General features: G+C 35.2%; 5 protein-coding genes across 7 annotated transcripts in view; 2 read left to right on the forward strand and 3 right to left on the reverse strand.

The window, feature by feature from the left end:
• The window catches only part of LOC105157753 (receptor-like serine/threonine-protein kinase ALE2), a gene marked incomplete in the record, with an annotated part of 5542 nt that extends 2529 nt beyond the window's left edge, over nucleotides 1-3013 (reverse strand). The window contains 7 exon segments of the mRNA XM_011074218.2: nucleotides 1-62; nucleotides 404-775; nucleotides 877-987; nucleotides 1093-1194; nucleotides 1282-1440; nucleotides 1566-1676; nucleotides 2256-3013. Coding sequence (XP_011072520.1) covers nucleotides 1-62; nucleotides 404-775; nucleotides 877-987; nucleotides 1093-1194; nucleotides 1282-1440; nucleotides 1566-1676; nucleotides 2256-2331 — 993 coding nt within the window.
• LOC105157754 (NDR1/HIN1-like protein 13) lies at nucleotides 8316-9471 on the forward strand. The gene has a single exon (XM_011074219.2). It carries the CDS (start codon nucleotides 8506-8508, stop codon nucleotides 9283-9285), a length of 780 nt encoding a protein of 259 aa, XP_011072521.1. The 5' UTR covers nucleotides 8316-8505; the 3' UTR covers nucleotides 9286-9471.
• On the reverse strand, nucleotides 11536-15916 carry LOC105157755 (protein FAR1-RELATED SEQUENCE 4). 2 transcript variants are annotated; one of them, XM_011074220.2, is made up of 5 exons: nucleotides 15740-15916; nucleotides 13487-15657; nucleotides 13321-13377; nucleotides 12590-12781; nucleotides 11536-12243 (listed from the first exon to the last, which is right to left on the reverse strand). In XM_011074220.2, the coding sequence occupies exons 2-4, from the start codon at nucleotides 15554-15556 to the stop codon at nucleotides 12656-12658; spliced, it is 2253 nt and encodes a 750-aa protein (XP_011072522.1). In that variant the 5' UTR covers nucleotides 15557-15657; nucleotides 15740-15916; the 3' UTR covers nucleotides 11536-12243; nucleotides 12590-12655. The 2 variants fall into 2 exon arrangements, with proteins under 2 accessions (XP_011072522.1, XP_011072523.1); XM_011074221.2 differs by having other exon boundaries at nucleotides 15735-15916.
• Nucleotides 16421-21975, forward strand: LOC105157756 (chaperonin CPN60-like 2, mitochondrial). The gene is made up of 18 exons (XM_011074222.2): nucleotides 16421-16609; nucleotides 16706-16727; nucleotides 16829-16960; nucleotides 17390-17546; nucleotides 17941-18116; nucleotides 18384-18479; nucleotides 18563-18667; nucleotides 18952-19038; nucleotides 19189-19278; nucleotides 19423-19503; nucleotides 19581-19649; nucleotides 19734-19811; nucleotides 20237-20332; nucleotides 20417-20516; nucleotides 20726-20829; nucleotides 20960-21065; nucleotides 21517-21595; nucleotides 21678-21975. The coding sequence occupies exons 1-18, from the start codon at nucleotides 16569-16571 to the stop codon at nucleotides 21781-21783; spliced, it is 1725 nt and encodes a 574-aa protein (XP_011072524.1). The 5' UTR covers nucleotides 16421-16568; the 3' UTR covers nucleotides 21784-21975.
• LOC105157844 (LOB domain-containing protein 7-like) lies at nucleotides 22538-23742 on the reverse strand. 2 transcript variants are annotated; one of them, XM_020692944.1, is made up of 2 exons: nucleotides 22925-23742; nucleotides 22538-22799 (listed from the first exon to the last, which is right to left on the reverse strand). In XM_020692944.1, exons 1-2 carry the CDS (start codon nucleotides 23719-23721, stop codon nucleotides 22673-22675), a joined length of 924 nt encoding a protein of 307 aa, XP_020548603.1. In that variant the 5' UTR covers nucleotides 23722-23742; the 3' UTR covers nucleotides 22538-22672. The 2 variants fall into 2 exon arrangements, with proteins under 2 accessions (XP_020548603.1, XP_011072642.2); XM_011074340.2 differs by having other exon boundaries at nucleotides 22538-22802.

Raw genomic sequence — 24452 nt, forward strand, 5'->3', positions numbered from 1 at the left:
ATAAGGTTGAACGTCGACCATAGCATAGCCAGAGGGCCGTGAAGGAGGAGATGGCGGTAGACCTGAAAATTTCACTTTAAACTTCAAAAAATATTGTGATCAAGTGAAATACAGAAAACGAATTACTGGAGAAAGCAAAAATATGCAACACATGGTATCAACTTCAAATAGGAATCAGCATGCTATGGTGGGATTTATTTATCTAGCTTCATATTCAACTTTCTGTATATTTATTGGACATTGGATGATACTAAACATCTTAGCTTGGCCCCCACGAATATCAGATCACACTACTTTGAAGAATAGGTTGTTGGTAAAGAAAGTTACTTGAGAATGAAAAATGATCCACCGACAAGTTTTTTTACTTGGAGATTTAAATATAGTAATGTTCATTTGTGGCAACCTGGATAGCGAACGTATAACACTTCATAAGCACCAAAAACTGGAGTCTTAATGAAGAGCTCTCTGTTCCAGAATTTTGTATAAATGGAAAATGCAGTTGCAGCTTCGAACATCTCTTCTAGAGGTATCAAGTTAATGAGGACTGTCGTTTTCTCTAGTTGTTGATCTGCTGCATCTGCTCCAATAACTCGAACTTGACTTCGACCTAGTGGAATGCCAGCGGCAATTTCTTCAGCGAGTTCGGAAACCAAGGGGAAAAATGTATACAGGGAGATGCTGAATCGGAGTCTAACTTGAATCGGCCAAACACAGCCACAGGGTGACCCTGATGGTGTATAAGTCAGTGGCTCGGTGCATTTTACAGATAAGCATTCTGAAATATAAACATTTGATTGTCATAAATAGGATGAAACTTCTTGAAATTAAGGCAAATATGGAGTCAATTAGAGAAACTAAAAAAGCGGGAATATGTACCTCGATTAGGAGGAGGTGGTGGTAGTGTCAGACTTGGCAACGGTGATAGAGTTTTCTTATTATTTACAATAGGAGAACTCGTTGGAGAAATCATAGGCGATGGGCTGGGCACTTGCGGACACAGATTACAGCAGATATTTAGTTTACACACGAGTCATGTTTAGATGGAACAATATGCAAATACGAGTACAGGATGAACAATGGATCTGTTCTCACCGTTTAAATGCTTGGATGGAATTGCAGGCAACGGCAGAGGTCTTGATGAAATCCATCCCCCTGAAGACGGTATTGGAGATGGAGAAGGGGAGATGGCAGGTCCTGCATCAAAGCGAAGAAAAATGTTAAACAACTCAAGGTAACAGAATCAAACGAAAATAGAAACAGTTGCAGCGAGCAGAAACTGACCTTTCCCTGTATAAGAAGCCATGGGAGGGTCAGGATCAGAAACCATGTGGTGGAATTTTCCACCATATCTATGTATCCCTTTCTTGGCTTGATGGCTGGGAGATGGCGTAGAAGGTGCATATGCATTTCTGGAGACATTTAATTTCCTAGGACTGGGGGCTACAGAAAGATAAATTGACCTCTTAGGAATTCTGCATTTCAACAGATACAGGCAAAAAATGTGCTTGGAGACATGTAGAATCAATCAACAGCAACCTAATGAATAGAGAATGAAGAAAAGTTACCATTTCGAAGTAATAGAAAACGATGTCCGCCACCATAAAGCCTAGGTTCAGGGGTTCCCAGTTTGATTGGAAGAAAAATAGAAGCTACAGACAATGATGGTAAATCAAGACCTGCAAAATGTCATGCAGGATGAAAAGGTTAAAACAACATATTTGAAGGCCAATAAAAGCAGAAGATCAGTTCGAGAAGACATGTGGAAAATGCTCAAATGACATGTTATTACAGTTCTGAACCTCCACCCAGCATCTAAACAGAAATCTGTACCAGCGTAGTCTGATTAATCATAAAGTCCAGCAAAAAGGAGGTTCATGTGAAGAGTAATTCCGTAAATTCTAGAAGTATCATGTGAAGCGATCTAACATATGTGGTTTCCCAATCAAGCACAAAGTCAGGCTTTTTAATTATCTTGAGAATCAAAACTGGGGCATAAATCAGATCAAACCTACCAAAAAACATAGTAAACGACTGACCTTATGATACTAGCATTCTCACAGTATATAGAAAGCTAAAATGAAACTATTGATTCTCAAACAAAAAACCATGTAATAAACCATATCTTACACAATTAGCATGGTTATGGAGAGTTCCACAGTGAAATTCATATTACTTTTAAGTGTGAAATATAGAGCTTATGAATCTAATACTACCTTTCAGTGTGTAATAACAATGAAAAAAGCAGAGCCCATTACCTGCAGATTCTCGAAATAAGAAACCACAGAGAATCAAAGTAAATCCCAATAAGAGAGAACTCAATTGCAGCTCCATATTTCTCCAGTAGAAGACCCCCAAAGGTTAGAACTGAAGATCGTTCATCTCCCAAAACCCACCATTTTCAAGAAAACAAAAAATTTATAGAGAGCATAAAATTTGCATAAATGCACTATGACAGCTGCATGGGCTTTAGCTTAAAGAAACAACAGAAACACAATGTGAGGTGAAAGGACAGAGACCCACAAATAATACTGCTCAAGCAATAATCAGACAGTGAGGCAAATGAAACATGGGACTTCGTTAGGTGCAAGAAATAATTGCTCTCGTGTGCTCTTTTGTTAATCTTTCGCAGGTTCTTAACCCAGCAAGATTTCTTGAGCTGGAGTGTTTGCAGTGAAATAGTATCCCCCTTTCTTGAAATAAAGATCACTGCTAGAAAACTGATCAAGAAAACAAAAACAGGGAAAAAGAAAAATAGTACAATCTTTCACCAATCACTTTTGGAAAAGGAATTAAAGTCTCATGGTGGGGATGAGAGAGAAACTAACAAGATCAAGAAAATAAAGAGGAGGAAAAAGATTGATTCTTGCAGAAAATCATTAATCTCCCTGTGATGATATGTTAGTTGAAACTTAGAAATCTTGAGCTTCTTTTAGTTTAATAAGAAAATTGTTAGTAGCCTAACACTTGTGATGAGTGTTTTTCAACATCCCAATAATTTCAGTAGCAGCCCACTGGCACTGCAGTGAGTGTCTCATATGTCAAAGTCAGCAAAAGATTAGAACTTGATTGGAACATTCTCTCTTGTTTCTCATTTGATATGCATATACAAATAGATACACCAAACCTAACTTAGGCATTAACAAACCACAACATGTTTCTTATCTTGACATTCTCACAAATCATGACTTGTCATAAAGAAATGAAATACTACTTGTTGGGGTTATGCCCATTATTTATGAAATGTGTTTTCTTATCTACCTTTCTATGTCATACCTAATCGTCCTTTAATTCTCAAACAGTCAACAATATATCCAATTTATTCAAGATTTTTAGATTTGATGAGACTGAAAGATGAAGATTGTATACATTTCCCATTTCAACAATTAAAGTTGGATGGAATATGCTGCATCTAATCCACTACCTCATCATATATAACTATATGAATGTTGGACCAAATTTTATACTATCAAACCCCTTTTTCTTGTTCTTCTTCTCCCTCTTTTTTCCCTTTTCTACCCCCTTTGTGCTAATCCAGTATCCAATGGTTCTTGATGTGAATTTCACTCTCCACATCATGGGAAATTAATGAGGATAAAGATGTAACATTCATACATTTCTTTTATTTCAAGGGTAAATTACACTTAAGATATGTTATAATTATAAATATTTTTTGTTATTTGAAAAATTATAAATATGTTCTAAAATGGACGACCGCCTAACAAATACCCCTATAATGGATTGTGTATTTTCTAGACAACATTAATATTATAGAGGTATTTATAATTTTTTTAAATAATAAAAAATATTTATAATTATGATAAATTTAATGAGACACCGTTGTAATTTAATTTATTTTTAGTTCTAATAATTTAAAAAAGAAAGAAAAAAAGATGGTTAGACAAAGCAATCAAGAAATGGAAGAGAGGTAGGCAATGGAAATGTGGCATTAAATTCATATGGGACTATGGAAATGTCCCCACATGTCAACATTTGTTAGGTGTGTGGTGTTGGACATGGACACCACTTTTTTTGAATATATATATACACATTTTTTTTTTTATTGTATTGTATGATCACAAAATAATGGTGGTGGGGGTGTTGGATCTGAATCATATCACTTGACCAAATTTTTATACTGGGACTCCAATTCCCATTGGCTTGTCGGTGTTCATTTTTACCCTTTTTCTTTATATGATTTTTTGCTCAATTTTCAGCTTTTATCTTTTATATGTTTTACTTTCTAGGGGTAATTTTGTAATTTTAAATATAACTGAATATGAACGTCGAAACCAAATATTTTATTTTATTAAGTAATATTTGAACTTCAATAGTTATTCAAAGAGTACTTTTTATTTTACAAAAGAAATATTTTTATAAAGGGATATTTATATCTATCTTTTCTAAGATTTTGTGTAATTACACACAGAATTATTGAAATTTTGAATGAAAAGTACATCTAATAATTCTGACTTTTATTTCGTCCAACAAATAGATCTCTATATTAGTCAAATATATGAATTTTCATACAATTTATTTTGCTAATATCAGCAAATTCGATAAATTTTGATTAACAGAATGATTTACTTAGTGGGCAAAAACAAACATTAAAAATACTACATATAATATTTTCAAATCACAGAGAATCTATATCTAATAATACCAACCTAGTGGGGAGATATAAAAGTTAAAATATGGTGAAGGAAAAAAAGGATAGATATAAATAAATAAAAAAGAAAAAGGCTTACCAGTTTACCCATAGCACCCTTCAACTTTATCATCATGCTTTCGAACCTGTATTTCCATAATTTATTTTCAAGTTAGTCCTCATTTCTTTGGAAAATGACAAATTCATCCTCAAAGTCCTATCTTTTTTTTTTATTTTTTCTTTTTTTTTTGGTGATATATTTGTAAATCTTGCCTATGATTTGGGTCTTAATAAAATTAAATGAAAAATAAGGGTTGTTTTTTAATTTTATATTTTTGTATTCCTATTTGTGCATGTATATGCTTTGGGTGAGCGACAGTATTAACCATACAGATTACATGTATAATTGGGCTGATCCAATTCCAAACATAATTCGACTTGGCCCATACAATGAAGCCCAATTATGTAAACCATGTCTCGAAATGGGCCGTCCATTGGACTTGGCCTTTTCCCCTCAGTTAAATATTCACTTTATTTAAAAAAAAAAAAAACACTGCCCGGTTAATTCGGAAAGTTATAAAAAATATATATGTTTTAATATTATAAAAAAATAAAAATTTCATCTGAAAGGACAGCATCTCAACCTGTGCAACGATTTTAATTTTTACAATGTATTATTGGACTTTTTTATAAAAAAAAAAAACAGCTATGTCTTTCTAATTTAATTCGAAATCATGAATTCAAATCCCACCAAATATATAAATATTAAAATATTGATGAATAATGTAATCATCGCTTTTATTTAAAAAAAAAAAAAAAAAAATGATACAACACATTTATGTGAAATGATGGGGAAGTATAGGCATAATTATGAGTTGGGCTATGATTAATCAATCACAATGTAAAAAAGCTATAATTATTACTTAATTAATATGTAATAGGTAAAAAGTAAGAGATGGTTATTGGTCTAATACATAGATTATTATAAGTGTGGATTATTGTTGTGATGAATTATTGATTGCAGAAATTGAAAGCAAGTGTGATGATTAATTAGGTGATTACTGGTGTAGGGTTCCTCTCCCTCCCTTACCATTCACCCTCCTAACTTTTAATATTCATGTATAGGTCAAAATATGTAATCTTTCTTTTAAAAAAATCGATTACAATTACATTATAAATTTTAATTATCAAAGATCGACATACAATAATTAGTATGTTAAATATATATAATTAATCAATAATTATTATTACGTATAGTTAAACATGTTAATGGGTGGATATTATCCTATCCAAACTCAGACCTAATAAATACCCGTAATTATAATAATTAGGGTTTTACCCATATTGTATCCAAAATAATTTGATCCGATTTATGTACTACTCATACTAAAATGATAAAATAATTATATACATGATGGGGAAAACCCCAATTTGTCAAAAATATCCTTAATGAGGGACATTTTTGTAATCTGACTGACCGGAGACCCAACATGATGATAGCTGTCTGAGCAGAGACACTAACGTCCAGATGATGACGCATGGCCCGACCCACCGTACACACATGAAACTATAAATATCCCGATGTGTCATTTACTGAGGTAACTGTTGTGTATTTGTTTTCGACCTACTAACCAAGCTCACACATTTTTGTCTTAAACAACACTAACTTGAGCGTCGGAGAGTCATTGTTGGGGACGCACCCGACAAGCCTCTCGTTCGTGTTTCATTCTTAAGACCCAATCACAAGATCGTGCGAGGATATGTGGCATTGTTCGATTGGTAGTCGTGGTCGCATATTTCGAGCTCGATCAATACATATTATTTTTGTAGTGATATATCAACAAAATATATTACAAACTAATTTATTAAAAATATTTTATGAACTTACAATCACTAAATAAATTAATTATAATTTTTTTTTGAATTGTTAACATTCGCAAGTTGAACATTACCGAAATATAAATAATGCTCTTAAATTTGTTCATATAATAAATTATTATTAATTAATTATACAAATTCAAGATAGGAATAAAAATTAAAAATGAGTTTGGATCTAATATAAAAGTATTGAGTTCGAATTCGAATATTAGTTATTATAATGGCTTTGGGTTTAGAACTATTTATTAACATGTTTAATTATAATAGATCGACAATTATTATTAAAATAGATAAATATATTCATATATTTGTAGGACTCGTAGTCATAAACTCACAATTATAGGCTTCAATTTCACTACTAAATTACACCTGATGTGGCAAAATATGTTAATTTATAAACTACTAAATGTGAAAAAATCAAATAATGTGTATGAATGGTATGTATGTGGATGGATGTAAAAGTATGAAAACGGGATGTGGAAGTCTAGAATGTGATGCAGGTAAGGTAAATAATGAAGGATCACGGCATGGCATGGCCTCACACACACACACACACACACGTGGTTTACAGAGCCACAACCAAGCCAAGAAAAGATTCCATGCGCTCATCAATCATGATCATATACATTCATCATCCTCATCCTCATCCTCATCATCATTACATACATATAGTGGGTGAGATGCAAACATCTCTTTTAGGTTCCAAATCGCTCCCAAATTCTACTTCTTACGCAATACCAATCTCTCTCTCTCTCTCTCTCTCTATATATATATATATATATATATATATTACACACACATACATGTTACCACATGCCATTCATGTTGCCACCTTCACATCAATTACATGCGTCCAATAAATATATCTAAATTTATAAAATATTTATTTAAAATACAACTTGATTCTTTGAATTGTAAACTTACAAAACAAACTATTTTCAGTATTACATTGGAAATTTCCTAATTATTGGCCTTAGATATTTAAATTAGATAAACTATAAGATAAATATACAAGAACGTTGTAAGAATATTAGAGTAGAAAAATCATATATATATACTTATTGCATGGATAGTATCAATTGTACGATTCCACGTAAATTATAAACATCAAATTAATCGAATGGTTGTAGTGAGTCTATATATTAAGAATTAGAATGCATCGGAACTAAAAAATAAATTTTTTTGAATTAGTAAAATAGATCCACAACTTATTTAAAAATTGTAAATATATAATGTAGAAATCTTGATATGAAGTTTATAAGATATATCCCCAAATGTAACCTCAATTTACACTTAATTATTCCCCCCCCCCCAAAATCAGCTTGCAGTATGATACAAGCACTTAGGAGATTTTCATACAGTAATTCTTCTTTATTCAAATTAATTTCTATACATTTTTACTCTTTTTTTTGTGTAAATTTTTTATTACATATTTGTATAATAATCTTTTACATCGGTGTCTAATCAATGAATAATCACAAGTATTTTTTTTTAAATTAAAAAAATAAATGTAAATAAATTATATTATATTTTAAAATGAGGCAACACAGAATACACACATGTGTGACGTGATTGTGTAACATGAATGTGTGATAATCTTTTTTGGGGGATGATTATTAGAAATCAAAATTAAAAATTTTAGGGAGATTTAGAGGAATTATTTAACCTAATTTTGAGGTTGACCAGAGACCTATTTTGGTTTTTGTCAACACAAAAACATCAAAAACATTGAGCCCTTGTTAAATAGTCATTAATTGTAATTAGTAGGTACGTTAGTTAATTAATCAGTTCTTTTCTCTCTCTCCCCACTTCATCTTCATATATTCTTCCAAAAGCTTCTTCTTCTGTCTCAATCTTTCTCTCTCTAAAACCACTCATTCTCTCTCTGGCTGTAGATACAGAGCTGATATATATTCATGCATTGAAAGAAAAGAACCTATTCCAAAGAGAGACAGCAAAAGTAGCTAGCGCATAGTAATAAGATGAGTGACAGAGTTTACCCAGCGGCGAAGCCAACTGCCAACGGCGCCGCCCCGCCTGCAGCCAATGGCGCCGCCAATCCGGCATTCCCGGCGAACAAGGCTCAGCTCTATAACGCTAACCGTCCAGCATACCGTCCTCAGCCGCCTCCACGGCGGCGCCGCCACAGCCGCTCTTGCTGCTGCTCCTGCTGTCTCTGCACAACTCTCCTGATCCTCATACTTCTCCTCATCGTGGCCGTTGCCGGCGCCGTGATTTATGTCCTCTACCGCCCGCACCGCCCTTCCTTCTCCGTCAACTCTCTCCAGCTATCCAAATTCAACCTCACCGACACATCCCTGACCTCCGCCTTCAACTTCTCCATCACCGCGCGTAACCCTAATAAGAAAATCACCTTCTTCTACGACCAAATAGCAGTGAAAATTCTCTCCGGCGACGTCGATATCGGCGACGGATCTATCCCCGGCTTTACCCACGGCAGGAAAAACGCCACGACTCTGAGAACCGTCATTTCGAGCTCGAAAGCTCCGTTCCCCGACGGCACCGACATTTCGCCATTGAAATCCAGCTTGAAAAACAGAAATCTACCGCTGAAGATCCAATTGGACACGAAAGTGAAGGTGAAAATGGGGAAAATCAAAACGAAGAAGCTCAGAATCAGAGTCACCTGCGACGGAATCAAGATTTCGATCCCAACCGGCAAAACGGCAACATCCGCGACGACTTCGAACGTGAAGTGCAAGGTCGATCCAAGAATCAAGATCATCAAATGGACAGTTTGAGTGAAATCCATGCAGAAGGTGTGATGATATTTCCAAAAAAGAATACTATTTCTTCGTTTTTCTTTCTTGTTTCCAATTTAATTTGATTTTTATTTTCTTGAATTTGCTTTTTGTTTGGTATATGATTGTTGTTAGGAGGTACTTAGAATTTTAAGTCTTGATTGTGATATATACATATTTCGGGTAGCTGCTCTGTTTTTATAGAATTACTTAATTCAGAATTAATCATTGTTATATACATTGCATTAATTTTCATGAAATTTATCAAGAAAAAGAATCGATTGGATCGCAAAATATATATTTAGCTCTATATTTGGTTATCAATTTGAGATATATGTTCAATAATTACGACAAGTACGTGCTCTAAAAGATTCTGGAAATGAATCAAATAATAATCATTAGTTGCCTGACTTAGAGTTGACTTGCAGAGGGATTGATTATGGGCGTTCGCGCCTTTAATTGCTCAATTAATTGGCGAGATCAAAATAATTAGGCTACCAATTACGGAGATTACCTTGTATAGTTGACTTTCACAGTTGGAGCATTAATTATGTACACAGATTCATGTAATTATTCGTCAATGAAATGTAATTTAAGTGATGATTAAAGTCCTCATAATTATTCAATCAAGAAATTTAAATTTAATTGCGTAAGATAAAATTGTATCACACCCTATTTTTTCTTCAAGTCTATTTTTGTTAAGATTGAGATCCCGGGACTTAATTTTAGGTTAAGAGTTCACATGAAAGGGGTAGGTATTCGTTTCACTTTTACACGAATTTATTATAATTTTTAATTATAACGATGTATTAATCGATATATTGTTCATTGATCAATTTATTAAAATATTAATATAATTATATAATTATTATTTTTATTTAAAAATATTTTATTTTATTGTAAATGAAATTTATGGAAAGAGGAAAAATAGCAGCGAAATATTTAAAACGTCAAAACAAACTTTTAATCCAATCATGATAATTTTGTATTTAAATAATTATAATTCTCTCCTTATTTTGAAAAATGAAATTTAGGTATAATTTTCTGCATTTATATAAATAATAATAAATTCAATCATTATAATTATTATAATTTTTAAAAATTAATTATGTTATAAGCAATTATAGGATGTAAAAGTGGAAAAAAATGTGTGTGGTGAGTGAATGAATGAAAATGAAATATTAGGTGAGGGAGGGGGGTAGGAAGGAGGGGGGAGGTGGAGGTGGAGGTGTCGGTGGAAAATCAAAATCATCAATAATAATTATGAAAAAATAAAAAAAAAAAGGGAAGAAACAGTATGTGGTGAATAATTGGAAGTGGGGCCCTCCTAAAGACATTTTCATTAGAATAAATAAATACATATGGGAGAGAGAGAGAGAGAGGGCAACATATTTGTGATGTGAGAGAGTGAGAATATGCTTTGCTTATGCCTAACTTTTACTTTTATGCTTAAAATAAATTATAGAAAAAGTTGTTATAATTTTAGTAGCAACGAAAATTAAAAGTATAAATGAAAAGTCGCAGAATATTCGGAAAACAAGAAACTTCATTACATACAATTTTACTGCAGAAATAAACTTATAATTAGAAATAATACATTGAATTAAAAATAGTTTATTATTATTATTACAAATATCCCTTAAAGAACATAAAATAATGATTAGTGTTATGAAAGTAGGTGGACTCCCACTCACAATGCTTTCAACTAATTCTTTCTTATTTTATTTTAAGATGAATGATGAAGTTATTACAAACTTCCAAATTCCAACTCATCCAACTTATTAAATGAAGTGAAGAATGCAATCACAATTTTCAATTTTCAACTTCATAATATAACCCTCTTTCCAACAATTTTAATTGTTTCAACTACCATCCCCATATACTTCTATTTCTGTTGTTTAGAGGCTTTACCTTCACCTGGGTCTGGAGCTATTTCTGTAGAGGCTTTACCTTCACCTGGGTCTGGAGTTTTCCATCAATTGTTTCAACATGGATCTACTCACGTGTATTCGAGCATGTCAAGATCTATAAAACTAGTGTGATTAATATATATATATATATATATATATATATATAATCTGCAATAAATCAATTCGGGGTAAATATAATTTTTCATTCTTTTTTTTTTTTTTTGGCTAACACCGACAAATTTTGTGAATTTAAACTAATGGAAGAATCTATTTATTGGATAGAAACAAACATCAAGAGTATTGAATGTAATTTTTCAATCTACATGGAATCTACAAATAATTGCACCAAACCTCAATGAACAAGGGTATAATTATCCTCGGTTTTAATTAGCTTTAACAACCATTACCAAATAATTCTTCATCCTCTTCTTTTCTAGATAATACAGGAATATGATGTCCTAAGTTGCCTAGCAGAAAGGCTTTTAGCTCAAATGTGGCGTGACCCAGAAAGCTCCATGCAGCTCTTGCAAAAGCAATACCATTTGTGTCTAATTTTTGTACCAAGTGTCTAGGAAATTTGGGAAAGTTTCTCTTCTTTTCTCTTGCCTTCTTACTTTGAAGAGTTGAGACACAGTGCAGGTTATAACTGATTAGTGCTCTAATATATACACCAAATGCAGTAAGTAGTTACAAGGCCTACCAAGATTTCTAATGCTTATTGTTACAGCTCTTCTGTATCTACCATAGTTATGTAATTTTGAACACTAAACACACGGCCATGGGCAGCCAAGAGGTAAATCATTAGCAATAAGCTGCAGTTGTACCTGAAGTTATGCACTGTTGACTTGCCACGCATCTTCACCAGACCAAGAACTACGAGATCACCCCCTTCATTCTGGGGGCCGACTATTTAATGTGGAGAGTAGACAAGTTTTTAATATAGCTTCTGTCTTTTACTGCCGATCCATATGAAAACTGTTCGGGAGTGCTCCAGCTGACAAGTTCTCCGTCGCTCAGCAACGAAATAGAAAACAGTCCAACTTTTCAGCTGTCAAAGAAAAACCAATCATGCCAGAGACATTGTTAGTAAGACACAGTTGAGCAACTAACTCTTTGTACACAGTGCAGGTGGGGGCAGGAAAGTGAGAGGAGGGAAAGTCGAAAAGCCTTTTCCCAAATGTGCAAAAATTGGATTTGCTTATAGATAGAAATTAGCTTATAACCTTTGTGTTTATTGTGATTGTGACGAGTGCAGAACAATTATTTTTTTGCAAATAGAGAAGTCCAAAATACATGCAGATTTCCAGTAATTAAGTCATAAAGCACTTCCCACAGTGAAACAGTTCCATTTTAATGGAATTTTTACAAGTTCAATTGAAACAATCAGAATATACCTTCAGAATTTGGACAGGAAATCCTGTTGCTTTTGTCCAAAAATCTTCCACATGATCTTTACACCTTCAGCTTTGTTCCTCTAACATCTCCCCCAGCATCTCCACGCTTCTCTTGGACACCTCACCACCTTTTAGTAATGTCGTCAGAAACCGAGGATACAGTGTAGGGTAATCCAGGGGACCAGGCATATCCTACATAAAGAAAATTGAAATTTACCTCCCAATAGCACAGAAGGACAGCAGAACTTCTTCCTCTTTACAAGACGTAAAGAAATATAGAATTTCATCTTTGAACTTCATTCCGGAAGCAGTCAAGAAATGGATTATTAGCACTTGATGCATGTGCCAAGCATTCATGTTTAAATCATTTTTTAGACATTTATCTCCATATGAATATAGCTTGCTACAACTGCAATGAAACTAAACACTCAAGGTAGGAACTCAAGCTTGAATCGTGCGTAAACGTCATGGCATATTGTACAAGTATGAAATGACTTGCCAAGAAACAATGATACACAAAACTGATGTATCATGAAAGTGCATTGAACAATATTATATGGCTTGAGTCAGTAAGAAGATAATGGAACACATTTTAAACTCCCAAGTTAAACAGAAGAGAAGCTAAATTCTTTTTCCACAGTAAGAGATTAGGAGAAATCCAGCTAAACAGGTTTCACTGCTGACTAGATGTAGAAAAATAAAAAGCAAAATTAGGAAGTGAAGAGGCGAACCATATGCTGAAAGATGCCTTGCGTCCCGACATTAGTCATTTGCGGCTCTAGTGGCACCTGATGCAAACAGGGACAGAGTATTAAGTTGTCTTTTTAACGGATAAGTGGAAGAAATTATAAGGTTATCTTCTTAATGCAAGAGCAGAAAAGTGAATAAGGCACCGACCTTCCCTTTTTTACTACTGATTTCTCCATTGCCTGCGGGCTCCTTTCCAGAATTTGTTCTCTTGGAAACTTTGTTTGTATTGGTGACTTTACACACAGGCAACTGCTGTCCACAGGTAATAGTACCGTAATGGTTCACTCCTGCAACACCTTGGATGGCAAGAGGTGCAGGTAGGATGGATCTCGAAATATTCTCAGAATTTTTATTTACATTCTCACATTGTTTCAGAGCTTCAGTTATGGCACAAACCGCAGCATTGTAACTGTCCTGTGATAATGAGCCCTCTTCACCCAATATTATAGCTCGTCGACACAGGTCATTGTAACGTCGGACCTTAGCTTGCACTTCATCTAACTTCTCACTGAGGGGAATTTTACTTTTAGCTGCATTTGTCCATCGTTTCAGTATATATTTAAATGGTATACTGAACACACCAGACATTTGGAGAACCACGATAGCATGCCTACAGAGGTAGCCTTTATATTCAAATGAATGACAAGAACAGTATATATCTGATTTCAGTTCGTTCCATTCCACCATAAAATCTTGACTGTTTTCGAAGTCCTTCACTCCATATAATACAGTTGTACCATCTTCCTTTTCTTTTTTCAGATGGCAAGCTGCTGCTCCCAGGACCTCCATTTGAAACTTTTTGAATATTTCATGACTATAAACAAATAGCATTTGTTTCTCAAAAGGTGAAGGTGATTTCAACTCTGGTGTTTCATGCCATGCGTCAAAATTTGCTTTAGCCTCCTCTTCATATCTGTCTTCAAGAATTGATTTATATTTTCCTATCAAATCTCTCAAAGACATTTCCCCGTGGATGTATCTGTCAAAGAAAGAGTTCAAACTTTCGGATCTTGAAGCAGCAGATAACCCAGCAAAAGAAACATCCTTCACAAATGCAGGCACCCAGAGTTTGCGGTCTTCATACAAAGCCTGAAGCCATTCATCTTCTCGAAGATTGAATCTCTCAATCAATTTCCACCATCTTTTCTCAAATTGTACTTCATTCCATGATCTATATATGCATTTATTGAATTTCTCCATGAAAGTATCATGCCAGATGCTAAGGTAATCAAGCCGTCTTGGTATATTTTCCAGAACATGCCACAGATGGAAAAAGTGATGAGTGTCTGAAAAGACCAGCGAGACAGCAGCTTTGATAGCCTCATTTTGATCAGTGAGCAGCACTCTAGGACTTCGGCCCCCCATTGCCAAATACCACGATTGCATCAACCAAACAAATGTACATAAGGTCTCGTCTGCAATCAATCCGCACCCAAGCAATGTGGGTTGGACATGATGGTTCACTCCAATTAAAAGAACCAACGGAATTCTGTACTTGTTCGCAAAATAGGTTGTGTCAAATGAAACCACGTCACCAAAGTACGTGAAATCTTCCACGCCTTTCGCATCAACCCAAAAAACATTTCTCAGTCGATGCTCCTCATTGAAGTCTAACGCATAAAAGAATTTTGGATTCTCTTCATGCATGTGGGTACAAAATTCAAGTACAACCTGAGCTCCACCTTCTTCCAAACTCAAATATCGCCCCCTATCATGCTGATTCCGGATTACATTCTCTATACAAGAACCTGAAAACTGATAAGAACCGTACTGCTTTAACACAGAAGCCATGACTTTCTTCTTCCTGACTTTAGCATCAATATTCAAATTATCAGCACTCCTATGGCTCCTGAAAAAATGTGCTTGAGCTGGTAAGAGCTCGTGGTTATGATCTTTCATGAAACTATGAATATACCACTTCCCATTCGGTCTACGCTTCACGTGCATGCTAGCTTTACACCCAATCTTCGGAGACGGCCTCGGATTAATAGCATCGTCAGACTGTTGCTTATTCCCGTACCTAATGCAGGAAAATTTGGCATCTATAAACTCTTTGGATGCCCTCGAGCGACGACTACTCAATTTTGCAGTGCCAAATCCTACTGATTTCGCATACTCTTTGTAATACTCATAAGCAGCCTCATGCGTATCGAATTCCATATCATCCCTAGGCTCCAAGGTTGAGTTTGCTACCAAACTACTGCCACTCGCTTCCATTTTTCAAAATTTAGACCAAATAACAAAGGATACTTGCAATAATTTTCTCTACCAAGGGAGGCAATAATCATAAACCTCAGAAATTTCACCGCAAAAATTACCTACAATTAGAATTGCACAAAGAAATCAAACACCCAAAAAAAGAAAAAAGTTCCGAAAAAGTAAACAAGGATTGTACCATACATGGGTGAAATTGTTCTTGTTCTTGTTCTTGCTACCCAGCTGCTGGCATAAGGGTTCTTCGAGAAGACCCGTTTGATGCGCACAAGTGATGATAAATCTTTGAGGTTTAAAACGGTGAAACTGAAGGAAAATAGAAAAAGGGTCGGGAGATTAATGGCTACTGCATTCAGATTTTCTCCCCTGAACTCCTACGATTGGCGTCATTTAACCCCTAAATTTTCAAGAATCTCACTTTAACCCCTATATACTTGCATATTTGATCTTTCTACCACAAAACCTTTTTTTACTTATTTTGAAACCATTTGTATTCGTGTCAATTTTCACTTTTAGTTTTTGTTTATCTTAATATTGAAATATTATCCTTATATTAAATTTAATTATGCATATTTTACATTTGTTAAACATTTTTACTGTTTTCTTAAGTTAATATAAACAATTTCGAATATAAATAATAAATATAATTATTATTTTCAATACTTAATTACCTTTTTATACGTAAAATTTAATTTACCAAATTATTCGATCAAGACTAATAACTGAATCGAACGAATTCATTGGTTTTCATTTTATCAACTAAATTAAGTTTTATTGGTAATTATTAATTTATTATAATAGAAATTATTATTAATTTATTATAATAAAAATAGGGGGAAAAATAAAGGGAAAGGTTTAAGGCCTTGGAAAGGCTTAAACCCTAAATCCCCAATCTGCAGCCTGTGCTAAAAGCTGGTGCCATTTTCCTCCAGGCAAAGCGCTCAAAAGCCTTTCACTGTAGTGACTGATCTTATCTTTTTTCTATCATCATTTTCTTTTTCTTTCTGATTGCGCCATGTACAGAGTCGCCGCCGCTGCCATTGCTTCATCAATAAGGTTAGATACCAGCAGTAATGGTTGTGAATTTCTATGTGCCTATAAATATGAGATATGGACTACTCGGTGATACTTACTCAATGATTTTGTATGCAGGTCGTCTACTTCCAGAAAGCTGGTAACTGCAATAAAATTGTAGGCTTGCTTAATTTTGCTTGATCCTTTGATGCGTATTGATTGTTTTTGTTTTCCTTTTTCCGATTGATTTGAATGAAAAAGGTGTGCAGTAGGGTTGTCTATAGCAGAAATTATGTTGCCAAGGATATTAACTTTGGCACCGGGGCTCGGGCGGCTATGCTCGCCGGAGTTAACGACCTCGCGGAAGCTGTGAAGGTGACAATGGGGCCAAAGGTAATTTGTCTTCCACTCCTGGTTCTTTCATGTTTATTCTACAATTTTTGGAGAAACTCTAATTGAGGAACAGAAATAAAGGTTAATGAAAGCACGCACAACATTTCACTCTGCTGCCTGCCAAATCCAAATTCCACAGAATAGTTCATGGAATTCAATGGACTGGATATCTGTTTGAATTTGACTAGAAATATTTGCAATTCTATTCATGGTAGCTAACGTTATGGTTATCTAGCTCCAACTTTCACTTGATTTACTGTATGAGGAAATGATGTGTATATAGTCCATGTTATACATCTTCTGATTTGAGATGAATGTGGTATAATGGCCTTCCTTGGGGACAGGACACTCATCTAAGAATCCATACCGGTCTAGTAAGCTTAAATATTGTTGAGGCAAAATACTCAGTCTACTTCAAATCCTTTGCAGGGTCGAAATGTAATTATTGAGAAAAGTGGGGATCCCAAGGTAACAAAGGATGGTGTGACAGTAGCCAAAAGCATCAATTTTTCAGAGAAGGCAAAAAATGTTGGGGCGGATCTCGTGAAGCAGGTTGCCAATGCGACCAATAAGGTTGCTGGTGATGGTAATGTCCTTCCGTCATTCTGTAACAGGATGGAGCTTTTCTATTTGTTATTAAGTATTTGCACAGAATGGGAAAAGTCCACTTTTACAATTTAAGAACTTTCTGAAAAGTGAAAATGTATAGAATCTTTACTGTGCCAATGCACTTCTATTTGCAAGGTCTCATGCTGGTATTTATTCCAAATGCCCTTACTTTTTACTTCCTTTCTATATGTATGAACATAGTACTTGTGACATCTGGCATTTTTCTTTCACATTGTACTGATGCTTATGAAAAGATTCAATGTTGATATCTTAAATTGATGTTATGAAATAACACACATATGTTCAGAGTCAAGTTACCTACTTCATGTCAAGTTACTACGATCTCAACACAGAGTTTGTTGTTGCATCAGGTACAACTTGTGCTACTGTGCTGACTCAAGCAATATTCACAGAAGGTTGCAAATCAGTGGCAGCAGGTGTAAATGTTATGGACTTGCGCAAGGGTATAAATATGGCGGTTGATGCTGTTATTGCAGATTTGAAGAGCAGAGCACTCATGATTAGTACTCCTGAAGAAATTACCCAGGTGACTGGCATCTGGAACCTAGAACTGAAGCTTGCTTTAATAGCTTTATAGATATATTTTATGGATAAGTGGTATATCATTTTCTTCTGAGTTACTTGTTTGTTCAGAAACTTAGTAATGAAGGTAAGTTAAATGATAAATTCTGTTAAACTTTTCTTGTTGCTTGTTGGTTTATTACCTTTTCACAGAAACATGCATCACGTAGCTTTTACGCAATGCTTCTTCTTTTATCCTTCCATGTTGCTAACTGGTATATCCTAATTAAAGGTGGCCACTATCTCTGCAAATGGTGAGCGTGAAATAGGTGAACTTCTAGCACGGGCTATGGAGAAAGTTGGGAAGGAAGGAGTCATTACTGTTGCTGTCAGTATGCTTTAGTCTTCATGTTGAATCTTTCTTTTGTAACATCCAATGGCCAATAAAATGTTATTATCTAAATTTTGCAGGATGGAAATACCATGGATAATGAGTTGGAAGTAGTAGAGGGAATGAAGCTAGCCCGTGGTTATATATCTCCTTATTTTGTTACAGATTCAAAGACTCAAAAGTGTGTACGTAAAATCAGTTTGCTCATGATAATGTTAACTCTTTCAGTCACTGAATACATTTGTTTACTGAAAGCATGCATGATGATTTTGTGTTGAGGGTCTTCCATTAATCCAATTATTTGTATAAAAAGCTGAATCTTCAGATGCTAACTAGGAAAGTGTTTTGATTAATAGAAAAAGTAGAATGATGAACATGCATTTGGGCTGAATTTTGTTTATTGCCATTTTTATTTGAAATGGTATTCTTAATCATATATGTTTATATAACCTCTTTTCAATGTAACCAGGAACTTGAGAATCCTTTGATCTTAATTCATGAGAAGAAAATTTCAGACATGAATGCACTTGTGAGAGTATTGGAGCTTGCTGTAAAGGTAATAAAAGCCATTCAATTAGAATGTTCAGACATGCATTAAGTCCTGATTGGAAGAAACCCCAGATAATAAGAAATTTATGAATATAGCACACATAATTCTTAAGAACATGTTTGTGGTTGATGATTTCTCGTGGCTTACTGTTGACAGAGAAATCGCCCTCTGCTTATAGTTGCGGAAGATGTGGAAAGTGAGCCGCTTACTATGCTCATTATCAACAAGCATCGTGCCGGATTGAAAGTAAGTGTGCTGTGTTTATCAACTACTATTTATGATCTTTTTAGAACTCATGCTTATTTCTGCACGGGAAGTGGAATGGTTGACCATTATAAAATTTCTGTTGCCAAAAGCACTTATTATATTTTTTGTCATGATCAACTTTAGGTTTGTGCTGTGAAAGCTCCTGGTTTTGGTGATAATCGAAGAGCAAATCTAGAAGATCTTGCCATCCTCACAGGAGGGGAGGTGTGAGAAGCTCCAACAACCCATACTCTTTTATGCATTATGCTCTTTTAGTGGTATCAAACCTGTGTTTTCTGCAGGTCATTAGTGAAGAACATGGAATGAGTCTTAACAAAGTCCAGATCGATATGCTTGGTTCTGCTAAAAAAGTTAGTTTTATGATAAGATTTATGCGGGTTTATTTCCATCGACTAGGACCTTTTATTTACTTGTTTCTCTTTTCTTTGGAGCAGGTCACTGTTTCTCTTGATGACACTTTAATTCTACATGGGGGTGGGGATAAGAAGTTTATAGAAGAAAGGTGTGAGCAGGTATTATTGTATTATATGAAAAAGTGAAAAAAATTTCCTCTTTGTCACTGTATTTTCCCTTCTAGTAGTAGATACCTGACACCTATTCTCTTAAAGAGTGCTGATGTTTCCGAGACGTATATGGAACATACACTTGTGTCTTTAATCGACAGTTCTTCTCCAGATAATAACTGGAAATAACTCTTGATGTATATGGTGGCTTATTGCCTTGTTGATAATCAAGGATTCATCACATATGCTTGAATTCACCTGAGCTTAATTATGTTTATGAGAAATTTGAATTTGTTTTCCCATTCGAGTCTGGCCATTTACTGTGCAAATCAAGTGGTGTAGTGTGAGACAATAGAATGTCTGAGGTTTGAAGGATAAAGATTTATTTGCTTGGGATATAATTGAGGCCAGTGTCGTCCTTTCTATGGATACAGCTAAGAACTGCCATTGAGAAGAGTACTGCAGTGTTTGACAAGGAGAAAGCACAAGAACGGTTATCAAAGTTGTCTGGTGGTGTTGCTGTTTTCAAGGTACATCCATTGGCATATTTGTGGAAATATTCACATGCAGGATTCTATTGTTTGCTTTGGTTGCTATTTATTTTTGCTTTTTAGGTTGGAGGTGCTAGTGAAGCAGAAGTTGGAGAAAGGAAAGATAGGGTGACAGATGCTCTGAATGCAACTAGGGCTGCCGTGGAAGAGGGCATTGTTCCAGGTACATTTTTATGTTTGCTTTTGAAGGTAGAATAGAAAAATCCATGCATTAGCACACCTAGAAGGGGTTGGTTCTGCAGTCAATTGTCACATGAATACAAAAATCTCATCATCAATTTTAGAAACTATGTGCCATAGAAGTCGTATTGTGATTGCCAGAAAATGGGGCAATTATCTTTCAACTGACATTATGGGGTGGCTGCTTGGCAGGGGGTGGTGTTGCTCTTTTGTATGCCAAAAGAGTTCTTAGAAACCTTCAAACTGCAAATGAGGACCAAAGAAGAGGAGTTGAAGTAATAGAGAATGCTCTTAAGGTTCCTTCTTTTGATCTCTCTCTTACCTCCCTTCCTCGTCTGTGTGTGTGTGGTGTGTCTCCTCGCCGACCAGCGCACATGAGTCTGCATTCAGATTTTTTTCCTGTCATGACATCATTTTTGGCACCAGGCACCTACTTATACTATTGCCTCAAATGCTGGAGCTGATGGAACACTGGTTCTTGGCAAACTATTGGAACAAGATGATCTGAACTTCGGCTACGATGCTGCTACAGGTTTGTCTCCAGAGGCTCCATCTCACTAGGCAATATTACCTATAGAAGCATGCACTCTATGAACTTTTATAGGAAATTTGTTTTTATCTGTTTGTTTATGTGAATTTAGTTGATGTATTCTGTTTATAATTTCTGAATGCCATCTTATTATAGTGGAGCTGTACCCAACTTTTCTGCTTCGTTTAAAAGATTTTGGTCTAAAGAATGTAGAACTTACAGAAACTATTTGAGCACTAGAACTTGAAATTATTTTACGCACCTGAAACTGCATTAACTAGAACTAGGCGTACAGAAACAATTAGCAGGTTGTACAGTGTACTCAGCGAGTGGGCAGATAAGCGAGACACTGTTGCATCATGTATAGAGTGTATTCTTGTCTATTCCTTGCACATGTGAACTTGAACTGGAAAATTAAAATCTTGACGATTGCTCATTTTCTTTTTCAATACAGGTGAGTATGTTGACATGGTGAAGGCTGGGATCATAGATCCTGTGAAAGTGATCCGAACAGCTTTGGTAGACGCTGCTAGGTAAGTATTATAGTATGTCATTCAAGGTTTCCATGCCTGGAACATCTATGCCTTTGCCGACCAACTCAATGCTTGTTTGCAGTGTATCACTGCTGTTGACTACAACCGAGGCAGCAATTGTTGATGCTCAAGGAGTGAAAAATCCACTGAAAAACCGCATGCCGAATATGGACGCCATGCAGTACTAAGATTAATGTGGTGCCACTTGCCAAAAATGGCAAATACCCGAAGGCTGCGTTTGGAACAATAGATTTAGATTTGGCTAAGAATTTGAAATTAATGGATTTCAAATCACATCTTTAAAATCTCATTTTGGGAATTATAGAATTTGTAAAGGATTTCAAATTCATTGAGTTAACGATGCTAGAGCGTCTTACCTATTTGTTCTATACTATTGATATAACAATAAAAAAAACATACAATTCTTATTGTTCTTGTTAAAGGGGAAAAAGAAAGAATTTATACACAAAAAAAATATAAATTAGTGATAATAATACTAACGATAACAATTTTATAAATAATAGTTAAAAGATATATTGTGTATTGTATTTCTTGCAAAGCACAAATAAATATTAAGTTGTGGGAAAATCCTAATCTAATTATAGGCAAGAAATGAGTGACAGAGGAAGAGAGAGAAATAGAGCGAGACAGAATGGATTTAAAATGATCAAAATCCAGCTTAAACTTCAAAGATGAAAGATCTAAAATCTGCAGATTTTATTTTAGATAAATTTCAATTATGATTTTTAAACCTACAATACCCAAATTCATGAATAAATATCCATATCCATACCCTAAATTTCTTTAGTTTGTACAACGCCCTTCACATTAATCTGAGGTTAGGTCATTCTTCGGTATTAAATTGTCTAGATCACTTGTCCGAAATATATGTTATTTTTTTGTTGATTGGATGCATTTTGAACACTGCTCTTTCTTCTCGTGTTTTTCAGCAGAAAACTGCAATATTCTTTAAATGTATTCCTATGCAACTTCTCAACTCTCAGATTCTTGGTCATACAAAAAGCAATATACATGTTAAGAACTAATTTCTCTACAAAATTGGTTATCGGACATACTTCATATATCACAGTTTGTGAGACTGAAGAACGTTGCAGCCGCCTTCAAGTCGTGGTGATCTTGAACGTAGGAGAAACAATCGTCGTCTTCCTTGAACGTCCCTTTCTCCTCCGTCAAGATGCCGTTGCTGCTGCAATATATTGTACATATATATATATATATCAAGTTGAATGATCAATATTGCCAGTTGAAATTGATTGTGAATTTGTATAGTTTAAGTCAAGAAACATGAGATTGTGCTAAAGGACAAACCTTGGTACAATGTTGCCATGGTGATCAAACTTGAAATCTTCCTCTCTTACATCATCATCACAAGTCAAATGATCAAGAATGGGCAACACATCATTATTGCATTCCTCCACAGACAGTTTTCTCATGTGATGATGATTACTATTGTCATTATGATGAGGAAATGAAGAGGATGTGGACTCTGCATTTGTATGCACATTCCCGGGCATGCATCCCCAAGAGTTCACATCATCCACCGTCACCGCCTCATCCTCCGCCACATACGGCACCCTCCACTTCTCATCATAAGAGCCTCCACAATCCGGTGCCGGCACCACCTGCTGCTGGGTGGCAGCTGCCCGACAAAGGGCAAGGTGGTGGAGCACTATCTCAAGCTCGGCCTTTGCGAGACTTATCCGTTGCTCGAGGTCACGTATAATACGGTGGCACCCGCCGACCGGGTCGGCGGCCCGTGCATCTGATTGGAAGATAATGGTGCGCATGGCGTGGTCTTTGGCCGGCGGGTCGAGGTGGCGGACTATTTTCACAATGTTGCTAACGCCGAATAGACGGTGGGCGTTCAAGAACTGCCGTTGGCGGTCGTGTGGGAAATATGGGGCGAGGACGCAGTCGGAGGCGCACTTACGACGTTGGTACTTGCAGGCGGCGCAGGCTTGGGTGGTGGAGCCGTGGCTGCGGGGATGGGAAAGGGGGACACTCGTTGTACGTGTGATGTTCTTGGTATTATTATTGTTGTTGATAATGGAAGTAATATTAGACTTTTTGTTGTTGTGCATGATAACGTTGTTGTGGGTTTGCATGGATAATTATATGTTGGTGCTGAGATATCGGTGGGGGGGTGGGGGTGCGGCTCCGGCTCCGAGGGGGATGGAGATTGGGGAGAATGTTTTATGTTTATTGATTGAATTGAGGCTTTGTTTATGGAATTTCTCTGGTAATTTCTTCCATCTTTTTTGGGGGAGAAGGTGAATGGAATGGGGGATGGAGAGATATTTCAGGAGAAATTGACAAATGTACACAAATGGAATAGTGTACACAAATGTGCTTACATGTAATAGACTACACAAATGTGCTTATATAAGCATAGACAATATATACATATATAGTATTTAGATTTAGAATAGATGTGACCATGAGATGTGCTTAAAAAATTAATTACATGAATTTAGTAATTTTAGAATTGAATCTAAATAATTCAATGAACTTTTCTATTAATTTCGTTACAAGGTTGTCTAAGTTTAATGTTTTTGTTAATATATTTATTAATTCAATATATTATCAAAATTAAGTTAGACAATAATAATATAAATTTACATAAATGTCACTAAAATTAATATAATTAAGAATGTTTTTGTCGAATAAAAAAAAAAAGTGAAAGAAACCTTTTAACCCTTTCATACTTTTATACTAAAATGAATAGATACTACCCTAATTCTAAACATCCCATCAAAAGTTAAATATAAAATCGACTAGAAGATTTTAATGATTTGAGAAAATAAAGAATATTTTTGGTAATTATATTACGAGATAT

This window comes from Sesamum indicum, linkage group LG3 (genome assembly GCF_000512975.1).
Source record: "Sesamum indicum cultivar Zhongzhi No. 13 linkage group LG3, S_indicum_v1.0, whole genome shotgun sequence".
Taxonomy (NCBI): domain Eukaryota; kingdom Viridiplantae; phylum Streptophyta; class Magnoliopsida; order Lamiales; family Pedaliaceae; genus Sesamum; species Sesamum indicum.

Bases quoted from the DNA above. Each gene is read 5' to 3' on its own strand.
- LOC105157754 (XM_011074219.2), top strand. From the start codon at position 8,506: ATGAGTGACAGAGTTTACCCAGCGGCGAAGCCAACTGCCAACGGCGCC.
- LOC105157755 (XM_011074220.2), bottom strand. From the start codon at position 15,556: ATGGAAGCGAGTGGCAGTAGTTTGGTAGCAAACTCAACCTTGGAGCCT. The intron at 13,378-13,486 runs GTCGGTGCCTTA...TGTTTGCATCAG, and splicing joins TCAGTAGTAAAAAAGGGAAG to GTGCCACTAGAGCCGCAAAT. The intron at 12,782-13,320 runs GTTCGCCTCTTC...TTCTTTATGTAG, and splicing joins AAGGCATCTTTCAGCATATG to GATATGCCTGGTCCCCTGGA.
- LOC105157756 (XM_011074222.2), top strand. From the start codon at position 16,569: ATGTACAGAGTCGCCGCCGCTGCCATTGCTTCATCAATAAG. The intron at 18,480-18,562 runs GTCAGTATGCTT...TAAATTTTGCAG, and splicing joins AAGGAGTCATTACTGTTGCT to GATGGAAATACCATGGATAA. The intron at 19,279-19,422 runs GTAAGTGTGCTG...GATCAACTTTAG, and splicing joins AGCATCGTGCCGGATTGAAA to GTTTGTGCTGTGAAAGCTCC.
- LOC105157844 (XM_011074340.2), bottom strand. From the start codon at position 23,721: ATGCAAACCCACAACAACGTTATCATGCACAACAACAAAAAGTCTAAT. The intron at 22,803-22,924 runs GTTTGTCCTTTA...AATATATTGCAG, and splicing joins CATGGCAACATTGTACCAAG to CAGCAACGGCATCTTGACGG.